The 12701-nt window shown below is 40.3% G+C and overlaps 1 protein-coding gene across 1 annotated transcript; it reads left to right on the top strand.

Annotated features, from left to right (window-relative positions):
• The first annotated feature begins 11 nt into the window (after window positions 1-11).
• Window positions 12-9821, top strand: ERRFI1 (ERBB receptor feedback inhibitor 1). The gene is made up of 4 exons (XM_031062358.1): window positions 12-145; window positions 5976-6172; window positions 6283-6359; window positions 7295-9821. The coding sequence occupies exons 2-4, from the start codon at window positions 6051-6053 to the stop codon at window positions 8488-8490; spliced, it is 1395 nt and encodes a 464-aa protein (XP_030918218.1). The 5' UTR covers window positions 12-145; window positions 5976-6050; the 3' UTR covers window positions 8491-9821.
• The last annotated feature ends 2880 nt before the right edge of the window (window positions 9822-12701 follow it).

The raw sequence follows: 12701 nt of genomic DNA, 5'->3' as shown, positions 1-12701 counted from the left end.
CGGGAGCCCCTCTGAGGGGGACGGGACCCGCCCGGGCTCAGCGCAGCCCGCAGCCACATTCTTGAAAATCAACGTGGCGTGCCACGCGTTTTCTGCCTGACCCGAAACAGTATCAGGGCTCTCTCCCTCCTTCCGAGCTGCTCCTGTGAGTAAACAAGAGACCGCACTGTGGGCTCAGGCTCTGCGCTTCGCACTCTAATTTAGGCTGGCTTAATTTAGAATAAACATTTCTTTGTGACTTAATACCTCATTACGCACTTATGCTCGATTTTCTAAAATAGCCAGTCTGTGGTGGTTAAATCCGGAGACATCGCTGTATCCTTCAGCATTGACAGCAGAGCGAGCTGGGGATTCCAGGGAGATTTCAGTGCTCTCCTGTCACTGACCAAGGGCCCTGTGCTGATTATTCTGAATAAGCAAAAAAAATGTACTGTGCTTGATCCAAAGATAACAGTTCCTCGTTACAGATTAGCTGGATGGGAAAGGCTCTGGGGGCAAGGTGTCTTTGGTCATTTTGGGAATATCTGAATCTTTGTTGTACTGGAATGGCAGGTGAATGATGCCTCTGCATCACAAATCCATTTGTGAATTGTTCTTACAATCTGTTGAACTACTCAATTTACTTTATGCACAAGCTTAGCTGTCTATCCTTAGTAATCTACCGATATGGGATAATTTTCTGAATTTTTTTTTTATAGAAACCTACCTGTTGAGTTGGTGGGCACATGTTCTTGGTGAAGCCCTATGTCTGCCATGCTCTGCAGTACAGGACTTATTTCAGAGAAAAACAGTTCCAGCTCTCTGTAGTAGAAAAGAGAATTAAAACTTATCACAGTGTGTCTAACACTATGGTTATGAGTCTGAGTCAGCTAGAAAGGAATTTTTATTTCCTGAATGTAAGCTGTCTATATTCACATTAAAATTTTCAGGAGGGTGAAGTACCATACCTTAAGCATGCATCTGAAATCTGACAAGCAGAGGCAAGGCAATTGCCTTGCTATTTAATTATTAGTTTTCTACTGGCAATTTAAAGGTTACTCCCATGTGCTGTGTAGGACTGTGAAATGGTAGCCCAAATTTTAACTGAACTTAAACTCCTTGATGAACTGTGGTTCTTTGAGTATATTCCAGTAGCTGACTGTTACAATCTAAATACAGAGTTTGTCTGCTGTTGAGTTGATTTGTCTGTTGTATACCCATAGGATTAGCTTTGTTTGCAAGCACCTGTGATTTGACTGTTTAGTGAACATAGTCTGTAATTCTTTACCACGGAGTGGTCCATTTCTGGTTGGCAGAATGTGTAGAAAAATATCTCAAAGTTAAGAATGTAATTCATTTATACAATAACTGTAAAGAATATAATTCCTGTAAATGGAAATACATTCTGAGTCCTGTATCTGAGCATGCTTTGGCCTGTGACTCAGGAATACTGAACTGCGCTGTGGAGGTTTGGTGCATAGTAAATAGTAAAGAAGATCTAATTATTTATTAAGTGAGTAGATTTAAACTAACTTTCTCATGAGGCTGTTTCTGCTAAGTGTTGGTCATTCAGACTTCATCTAGTTGCAAAGACAGAAGTACTTGAGGAATAAGAACTAGAGAAACAGAATTTTTAATATTTTTTATAAGTATTTGGAGTTCCAGAATGTATATTAACAGCACTTAGGTTTTTAAAATCCAATACTTGGAAGTCTGAAATACTTAAATATGAAAAGGGGTGGCTCTATCTCAGGTGCTTACATTAAATAGAAAGTCAGAGGAGAAAAAGGAAATTACATCACATTGTCAAATAAGGAACAGCTAGCTGGAGTAGATGACTTGTAGTGCAAAAATGTGCCCCTCCTCCTGTGAATTGCTTCTGAGATTTGTTAAAGATAATGTGGTGGCAAGGTGAGCAAAAATAGGTTGTGGATTTAAGGTAGACACGTTTCTTCCCCTCCCAGAAGGGGTAAACAGGTCTTATTTTTCCCTTTCCCTCTTTCCCATTTCTTACAAGAATTGTATTAGCTCCTTGTCAAGAGTGCTGCCTTTATAAAACCTGTCAAAAGTTTGTACAGGCATTCAGAAATCTGTACAGCAAATTGCTGTATTCCATACCCAGTAAATGAAACATTCTGGAGCATGCTTTGGTCTCCTGTGCATACCAGAAAGGTTTTCTTTGTTATGAACTTAATTTTCCTCAAATACTTGGTTGCACTGGGGCTGGGAGAACAGGGAACAGAGGAGTAAGATTCTGTGTGTGATCGGTGATAGGCAATAGGTTGAGCTAAATACATATGCAAATGCTTCTTAATTTCTAAACAGAGGGTTACTGTTGTTATAACACAGGTATTTATTAATATATATCTGTATGAAAACTGAATTTGGGGTATTTGCTGTGATTCAACTTACTACAAAAATCTGTCCACAGTTCTCACTATGTAGATATGCTAGTATTTATGGATACATTTGAGTATTTTTGGCTTACACATAGCCATCCTCTTGAAGTCTGAAGGTATTTTTGGCTTTGTAAAAAAACTTTAAAAATCCATCTCCTCCCCAATACTTGCTGTTATTGATATTTGTTAATACAAGCAGAGCTGGGTGATTACCAGCACCTCCTTTGCACTGTTACCATGCCTTACAGGGAAGGGTGTCAGCAGCTTCCTAATGCACCAGCAAATCTTCAATTGCCTTGGCTTGTAAATGCCCTGTAGAAATTACCAGCCATACTTTTAGTTTGTACTCTGTTTCCCTTGAATAACACAAACTGTGCTATCTTCAAAAGTGGTTCAGTCTTCCTAAATGCCATAAACTGCATAAGTAGGTCAGACAAGCAGAGAACTGAAAGCCCATTCTGTGCAAATGAGCAGCACACAAATGGGAGATCAGGAATGCTTCATTACTGTGCAGTGTCCACTTTCTTTACAAATAGAATTAGATGTTATTTATGGCTAAGTTTAGATCCTTAAACTTTTAAGGAGGCAGAATTGGGACAGCAGTTAACAGTGAAAACTGTTGATATTTACATCTTCATGGCTGAATTTTGTAATTTTTTTTAATACCAATTCCTAGAATATAATATATACTACTCAGCTTTAGTAAGAGCATGCTGTCTAAAATACCAACTTTGTATTCAATTGCTGTTCTCATGTCTCCCTCTTAAGATACTGTCATCAAACAAGCTTCTGCATGTTTTAAAATACAAGCACCATTTCTCTAGACTCCACAGAAAAAGTAACTAGGTGGTTTAGTGAAAGCACTGCCTCTCTTGATATCCTAGCTTAAGGCACAGAGGACAGTTTCATAACTCTTTGAAATGTCAAGGCAAATCACCTGTGAATTCCCAAGGAGCTCATTGATGAATGAAACAAGCTTTATGGCTATATAAATTGTGCTTTATTTTTAAAAAATAAAGACTAAAACAAGTGAAAATTACCTTTTCCTAGAGTATGTAAATATTTAAGTCTGTTTCAGATGTTGAGCTTAGCATTCCGGAGAGATTTCAGAGAGGTGATTGTGCAACTATCAGGTCTTGAGAGCTGAGATTTAGACAGCATTCAGAAAGCTGACACAGTAATTACTAGTAGTGGTTTAGGCGTGGGATTTGGTGGAGGTTGGGCTTAACAAGCCCTGCAAGGGTTGTGTGTTATCACAGCCAGCACGTTACCTGTGCTCTCAAACTCCAGCACTTATTCCCCCCCTCATATTTTATATCATAATCAATGTCTCATGGTCCTGTCAGATCTTGTACACACACTGAGGTGGAGTACAATCATTTGCTGACTAATCAGTGTTCTATATCAGCATTTTTTAAACTTGTGACTTGCATTTGACTTCAGAAATATTGAAATGGGTAGCAGGCATTAGTCTTAAGCTCTCTTAATTAATTTTCTTTCTTTTGTAGGTTTGTTGCTAATAGGATAGGATCTGTGAGGCACAAAAAAAATCACTGTTCAATACAGTGTGAGCTGAGGAGATAGGTGTTTTATTTGGAAATTATGTTGATAGGAAGTAATTGTAGAATTGGTGCTATATGTGTACTGTATGCTTAAGTTGCTTAAGTCATTTTGACAAATGGGTATCTCTATCCCTGAAGAGAGTGGTTCTGCTTGCACTTACAGGACTGTGTTATTGCTTCCCAGGGCTCTGGGTTTTTATTTAATTTTGCTATGAAATATCTGCAGTTCCTGTTAGTGGGAAGGGTCCAACTGAACTGTGTTATGCCAAAATTTCTAGGGTTAAGCTAACTTTATAAGGAGGTTGTCTGGAGAGAATGGTCTTTACTGGAATCAGGAGGGCTGAATGAAGCAGGACTGTGCTGCACTACGTAGAACACTGCTTCACTTCTATTAAAGTCTCCTGGCTAGAGTTATTCTGAAATGCCTGCCTAAAATATATTGGGTATCTGGCAGTGAGTAAAACAACCCCACTTCTGTTGATGCAGATGGTCAGGATTGAGAAAACCATCACACTCCTGAAGAGAATGGGATTAGGTCTCACACATCATAAACATACAGAAGTACAGAAGTTACTACAAAGTACAGAAGCTACTGTGTTCTTAAGATGATCAGTACTGGACCAATTCCAAATTGAAAGACTGCAGCAGAGTTTTCTTTCTCAAACAATTGTTTAGAAATTGCAAATACTGATGCTGGATTGCAAACTAATCCTCGGGCACCTGCTTTACTGTCCTTAGTCCTGCTTAGGAGTTTGCCCATCCCTCACACTGCAGACAATATAATGGATGTTTTCTGCTAAAGGACAAGGAAGGTTACACATCTGCATAGAATGCCTGGTTTTGGGCAGATTTACCATGAGCATAAGCTACTACCTGTGTCTGTACCACATTTTCTTGCAGTACCACACTGTGAAGGAATTTTCTTGCCTTGTTTGCTGAGCCCTGATATAGCCACCCCTCAGTTGTTGGTTGACTTTTCTTTAGATGGAATTCTTTTGGTGGAGGGATATGGACAAATTCACATTTATATTATATGTCCATAGTATTGATTCTCAAGAGAGATACAAATTAAAATGTTTTGTTTGGTTTGGTAGGTTTTTTGTATGTTTTTTTTAAACAGAATGTATTGTACCTGCTGAATGTAGGATATTTGTGTAGATGAAGCAGAGACCCAGAGAACATCTTTTTTATAGTCTTGGACTTAATTTTCTCCTGCCTTCAGAACGCTGACTAATTTTACATTTCCCCTTCCCCTCCCTGATGAATTTCCTAAACAAAGTCCTGTGAGTCAATTTGTTCTGTGGACTGATTACTTACTCAATATAAAGCAATTGCCAACATATTTTTTCTGCCATAAATGGACCAGATAAAGCATTCTTCACACATTCAAAATAGATTTGAATGCAGCACAGCAGTGTCAGCTGAGATTATTTCAAATCACTAGATTTCCAATTTGTTTGAAATGGCTAGAAGACTTGAGGCTGTTTTAAAGTATCTTAATGTTTAAGTTAATTAAAAATAGTGTTTTATGTAAAAGAAGTTTTAGAATTCTGATTCAATTAGTCAATAATTCTGTCTGTAAGAGCAAAGGTTGTGGAAGATAATACTTAACAGCAGTTACATGTTGGTTACACTGGAAGCTAAAATCTTTAGCAAAGATACAACTGAAAGCAGCTACTGGAAGGTTACATTGTTCTAGAAAACTTTTTAAAAAAACTTTTTTTGCATGAGTAACTAGTAGTTTATGTTCAAGAACTGAAGTTGTGGGATACACAACTGCCATATATCAGTACCTTAACATATTTTTCCTTTTTTTCTATGTAGTGTAGTTCTTTAAGAGAACTTACCTGTTTTGTACTTTAATTTTTGCAGTCAGATTGAAAACAAGAAGCTTGGTCAAGTTTTCCAGTTGGCAAGTATTAGGATAGGAGGCCTTTCTACAGAGCTATTTAATTCCTTGAATACTGAAATTTCAGATGAGACATGGACCAACATCAGGTTTGCATTTCTGACATTTGTGTCCTCCCTCTTGAAGGGAATGAAAACTGCAGGAAACCTGCCAAGTCGTGAATATCAAGGGTTGTGAGACATCCTCAGAGAACACTGCACGATGTCAACTGCAGGAGTTGCTGCTCAGGAGATGAGAGTCCCCTTAAAAACCGGATTTCTGCACACCACTCAAGGCATGGGCAGCCTGAAAACCTGCTGGGGTACCCACAGTGGATTTGAAAAGTGAGTGAAGCTAAAATTTATCTTTAAGTCTATGAAATGAATGTTATGAATACTTGTGCCAGTACAGACTTATGGTTCATTTACAGTGAAGGCTTTTTTTTTCTTTTTAGTACTTTCTTCAATGTGGACCCTATAGCAGTGACATATAATTTAAACTCATCAACCGAGCAGCATTTGCCATCCCTCGGTAAGTCCCGGTGTGACCCAGCCGCGGTAGGAAGTGTCGGGGATTTGTCTCTGCAAACCCTGCGGGCCCCGCTCTGGGCTGGGCCTGCTCCCTGCTGGCAGCTCCGGGAACCGACAGCACTTGTAAATAACACCATCGGTTAAACGATCGTTTCCACGGCTTGTTCTTGTTTCTTTTCTCATCACACTGTAAGATTTCAGCATCTTGTGCAGCCTAACAGAGGTTGCTTTAGATAATAATGACTGGCTAATGCAAACTTGGATCGTTCTTGTGGTCTTTTTTCTGGCTTTAGTTTTTTTGAATCTTCTGTTGTATTTGCTTGTCTTTCTAATACATTCATATGCACCCATATGTGTGATGCATGTTAATGTAGATAACTACCTGTACAATTATCCTTATAGCAACCACTCCACATGGTTTTGTGATTGCACTTACACATAAATCCATGTGTGTCTGGGTATGTGAAAAATATCTGTAGAGACTACACTTGGAAGCATCCAAGTGTTTTCCAGTGTCCTCCCATTCTCCTTGTACATAGGAGGATACTGAGTTGCCATTACACTTCTGATGGAAAAAATACTTGGTAAAAAAATTACTTGTTGTGGTCTTATGCTGGGATCTTTGTAGCTCTCTTGCTTATGCTTGGGGTCTCTTGAACTACCTCTTAACCGGACCACTATTCTAAAACATTAAGATAATCTGCTAGTATCTTAACTAATGCATAAATCCACAGCCAGATGTGATCTGCAATACCTGCATTTCACTACTAATGCATAAATCCATGACCAGGTCTGCAATACCTGCATTTCACTACCTGGAGACATTAAGCAGACATTACTCACTGTTGCATTAGAAGGAATTAAATGTGCAGTAACAGGGTCATGTGCTGGAGTGTTACTTAGAAAAGTGTCTCTAAGAATTTCTTACTTTTTTAGGGCACTCTTCCAACCAGCCTTCCATGAATGACCACATTGCTGGAAGTTGCATCCAAGTCCCATCTCAGAAATCCAGTCCACCTCCTGTGAGTCCCAAAAATGAACAGCCAATTTCAAGGTATGACGACCACCTCGTTCCTGGCTTCAGTAAACTGTCATTGACCATGGGCTGTGTTTCTGAAGGAACACCTCCTCACATGCCAATAAAAAATGGACCAATTCCATTTCTGTCTGCATCTTCTAATGATCGCAGCTGCAGGCCACTACCCCCTCTGCCTATATCTGAAGACTTTACTCCAGATGAGGTTGACAAAGAGGTAGAATTCCTGACTAGCTCAGACACTGACTTTTTGTTAGAAGATTATGAACTTCCTCCTTTCAAATCCAGTGCTCCAAGCCGTCGGAGCTTTAGGGGCTGTGGACAAATCAATTATGCGTATTTCGATGCTCCAGCAGGACCAAAACCAGAAGATGCCAACCCTACACAAAGCCTAAATGTGTACATATCCAGTATTTATCCTCCCCCCCAGCAGCTGCATCGACGCCTGCGAAGGTCCCACTCTGGGCCAGCTGGATCTCTCAATAAACCCATAGTAAGACTAACTGGACACTTCAACAGGTCATCTCCAACTTCTGATGAAGATAAACCAGAGATTCCACCAAGGGTTCCCATACCCCCACGGGCTCTCAAGCCAGACTACAGGAGGTGGTCAGCAGAAGTTGCTTCCAGTGCATACAGTGATGAAGACAGGCCCCCCAAAGTGCCCCCTCGAGAGCCTTTGTCACGCAGCAATTCCCGCACCCCCAGCCCCAAAAGCCTCCCATCATACCTCAATGGGGTCATGCCCCCCACCCAGAGCTTTGCACCTGATCCTAAATATGTCAGCAGCAAAGCTCTACAAAGACAAAACAGTGAAGGATCTTCCAACAGGGTCCCTTGCATTCTTCCAATTATTGAAAATGGTAAGAAGGCCAGTTCAACGCACTACTATCTGCTACCAGAGAGACCTCCCTATTTGGACAAGTATGAGAAATTCTTCAGAGAAGCAGAGGAGAGGAGCTCTAACACTGAGGTTCAGTCCTGGTCTGGTGACTGCACAGCCACCTCAGCCCCAATAAAACTGGACTCAAAGCCCAGAATGGACATAGGTGGTCCCCTGAAAAGAAAACACCTGTCCTACGTGGTTTCCCCATAGTGCCTGGGAGCACAGGCTCAGCTCAGTTGCTTGGGATGGAGCTGAACTTTATCATGTTACAAAGTTCTTACAGATAATGAAGTAGGAGCAGTTTGTCCTCTGAGAACTGAAAAGTGGATGGTAAAGTCCTCTTATGCTGCATATATTCGATATGTTTCTTAAGACTTTTCTTGTCTTGGTATGTAAGCTGAAAACTTACTAAGATTCCACAGAAACATGGAGGGATAGTAGTCACAGTTGGCCAGTTGTATGCTACCTAGATGAACATGTTGGTAGTCAACGTTATTTTAAAAAAAAATTTAAAAATTGATCTTTGCTTAAGAGTCATTTATAAAGCAGACAACAGACCAAGTAATGCAGTACAGTTTTTGTAATAGCTATTTTCCAAATTTTCTTTTATACAGTAATTCAACTGAGAACAGACTGTCCTCTTTTACTAGGATATGTCTGATGAGAAGGTAAATGCAAGATATGATACCCACTTCAAGACTTGGCAGGCATATTGGAAGTGCATTTTGAAAGATTAATCTATCTTACAAATTAATTTGATGCTAATAGACTTTTAAAGTGAGTTAGATTTTGTGAATTCAGTTGCTAGACACACTTGGCTCAATTTTGCAGTTTTTCCTAGAAGAGACTTGGACCAGCTATTGCTAAGCCTCTGCTGCTGCTCTTTTCCTGCTGGATCCTAGAAATGTGTGAATGTGTCCTGAGCAGCCACAGGGCTGCTGTTAGGTTAGCAGTAACAACTATGTGCTCACCTAGAGTCTGAAATTATGACTGTATTAAATACAGAAACACAGCACAAGCTGGCCTTGTGTTCTGGGTTCTGTTCAGTATTTTAGGGGAGGAGGAGGAAGGTATGAGGAAAAAACGTGATTCCATTTATGAACAGTGTCAGTCCCATCTCTTGCTGCTTCAGATGCTGCTTCTTGCTGTTTTTCCTCACTGTGCCTCAGCCATTCACTGAAGTTCACTGAGGTGCCACCTTGGCAGTTTCTTGTGCTCGGTTTGGTTACATTTATCCTCTCACAGATAAGCACAAGAGAAAGGGTGCTCATTAACAGGAGTGCAGAAGATGAATGTGTTCCTCCTAACAGAAGTAAACAAGGTGTTTACAGTTTAAACTGCTGAATGAGATGTTTGAGCTATTTTAAGCTTACTTTTTATTTGTTTTAGTACAAACTAAATGAAGGTGAAATACATGCTATAGAAATGCACTGATATTTCTGCATCATGTACAGTATTGAATAAAAAATAATTCACTTTGTATTTTGAATATTGTCATGTCTTGAGTTTAATAAAGTTATAAAATACTTATTTATGATACATTTTGGTTTTTGTTTTATTGAATAGTGCATGCAATTGCATTTTAGTTCTGCAGTTACTGGAAAGTTCAAAGTTAGTAATGTTAAATGTGCAACAGATGTTGAATTCAGCTTGCATTTAATTCAAGTTAAGATTTCTGCAGAAGTGTTCAATAAACTCACATTGCACATCATTAATTTTAATTCCACCCTACTAACTGGTAGCATGGTATCTATAGTTTTGTGCTGACAATAAAACAATTAAATCCTATAAGATTAAGTTATCTGGCTTAACATTATTAATGATTTTGGGTTTTTTCTAGAGTCACCTATAACACACTAGCCACCATTGTACAGAAAGGAAAGGTCAGAAGTGTTCTTGTCTTCAATTTCTCACCTGCTGAAAACCAGCATGATTAAGAGGGGAAAGAAATTGTAAATACTTATCACAAAGCAAGTGTATTTCACCAAAGTATGCAAGCCACGGATGAGGTTACTGAGGATAGAAAGCATCACACAACTTTGATCCTCTGGCTGTGTGTGCAGGCAAACTCTTGCCTTGGTCTGGCAGTGGGGATGTTTGTCAGTGGGCTTGTTTCAGAATAAAACAGAGTACCAGCCTTGGAACTGTACTGCATGTGAGAAATGTCAGATGCAGTGTTTCAGTAATGCCCAGTCCCCTGGCTCTTACACCTTGGAGGGTTGCTGAGATTTATTTAGGAAGGTGCTCGAACTCCTACTGCTGTGCCACTAAGAGCCCATGCAGATGATAGGCTTCAAAACATAAACAAGTTACCTAATCCTGTGCAAGGCTTTCAGCTCATATTCAGCTTACTGAAAGCTCTGCTTTCCCTCCACCCTCTGGGTTTTTACAAGATGAAAAGGTAAAATCTATGCTTAAAACTGCTTCTATTTAAGGGTAAGGCTGTAACTCTAGGACCCCAAAACAATGTAAACTCTCAGTTACACCATCAGTGCTGCAGCAAACAGACACTGCCAAGGTGCAGCTCTCCCTTTCAGACTGTTAGAGCTGGCACAGACTCAGTACTTGTCATTCCAGTAAAACTTCCTCTAAACCCAAGTAACTGCCCCACAAATCTCTCCTGGCTTTTGCCTCTGGGTCCCGCTCCATTCCTGATACTCCACATTTTTACCTTAAACATATCTGGTATAAAATAGGGTATTTGTTACAGTACCTCCTGCCCTGCATTCCAGCACTTCTGTTAGCAGTAGAGGTGCCCTAAAAACAGCTAATGTAGCAGCAGAAGGTTTACTTGAGCTGCTTCTGTGTACAAGCTATTATCATATTTATAGTGCTGAAAAACTTAAAGCCATTCTAAAACTTACACTTTTGAGTGGTCTTACATAACCTTTTCTGAAATTCCTAAAACATTTAAGACTTAGCCTAACTTCCAAGTGTTTTTCTCCTAGGAAAATAAAAATTGCATACATCTTTGCTGAGGGTATTGGTACTGGCCACTTAGTCCTGAGTATTAAAAAACAAGTCACTGTAGTGATGTTGGCTTTCCTATTGTAAGCTGTGTCAGCTAAATTACAGCACAGTGTTAAGAAGTTAACATTTCAGAAGTTAAGCAAGGAACTGCTTGGCTGTGAGCAAGACATTCAAACAGGTTACAGAGCTCAAATGCCTCTTGAGTGCAAGGAAAGTAACTTACAGGCAAGTCTTACAGTGTAAAACATGACTGTTTTATCTTTAAAATTCTGTAGTAAAGAGATCTCACTGAGGACTTGGTCCACAATTCAGTGGTTCTTTTTGTGAAGGGGTCACTGACAAAAGCAGGTGGAAGCCTTGCACATATTCTTAGACACCAGATTCCTGTGCTTTGGGAATCAGTCTGCATGATCCAAAAACTATTTCATTTTCCAAGTGAGTAATTAAGGCTGTAGAGCTGTGGGGGAAGCTTTGCAAGTTCTGGCCAGAAGACATTTCTCTGCTCATCCCCTGGCACATGATAAGACTTGTCAGGACACAACATGCTTTTGCAACAGCCTGATCACATGTTTGAATATTTAGAGTTTGGACTCACTTGAGCAAGGCCTGACAGCTTGTCTCTTTGAGCTAGATTTGACTGGAATAATCACACTTCAAAGCAGTTACAACTTGATAAACTGAAGTTTGGAGGGTCCAGGAATTTGTGTTAAAGAGGGCAATGCTGCTCACAGCCCCCTGGCTGAAGGAGCAGGTTGCCCACACTGCTCCCCTGCCCTCAGCACTCTCCTCCACCCCTCAGGAGCCAGTCAGGGAGGACTCCTTGGTGTCAGGAGGCAGCAGCTGTGCTGGGGCAAAGGGGCTGTACCACAATAAACTCCAGAGGGCTGGGTCCAGCACAGCCCTACAGTGAGCCCAGGATCATTGGGATGTGTCTGGCAGCCAAGCTGGTGAGAATGGGAGGAGGGTGCTGGGTGCCCTCTTCCCCAGGCTCAAAACCATTGATAGCACAAGGAAAAACACAATGAGTAAAAGGCATCTGTCATATTCACCCTGTTTGCAGAACACCCTTTACTTGGTGAGTTTGACTGGCAAATCAACCCAGAGGAGCTGAGTCTGGCTGGTACCTAAAGGAAAGGGTGTTTTCCTCACTTTTTCCTGAAAAGAAGAGGCAGTGTTAGTACCAGGTGACTTAAAAAACCCATTAGCTTAACTTCACCATATTAACTTGCTGTTAAACAGATAAAGTCAGTGAATAACACAGAGCTGTAGCTGATCATCAGCTGCTTTTGCATCACAAGAGATAAACCAGAAAGTAAACCTGATTCGGAAGTATGCTGATTGACAACATCATTAAAATCTGCAGTCATTTAGATGTACTGATTGTTGTTGCTGTCATTAAGAGTTTTCCATTCACTCCCAGACTACAGCAGGCACAATTACTACCATCCTGA

Source organism: Geospiza fortis, unplaced genomic scaffold, assembly GCF_000277835.1.
Source record: "Geospiza fortis unplaced genomic scaffold, GeoFor_1.0 scaffold132, whole genome shotgun sequence".
Taxonomy (NCBI): domain Eukaryota; kingdom Metazoa; phylum Chordata; class Aves; order Passeriformes; family Thraupidae; genus Geospiza; species Geospiza fortis.
Note: the sequence above shows the minus strand (reverse complement) of the source record. Positions and strands in the feature narration are given on the sequence as shown.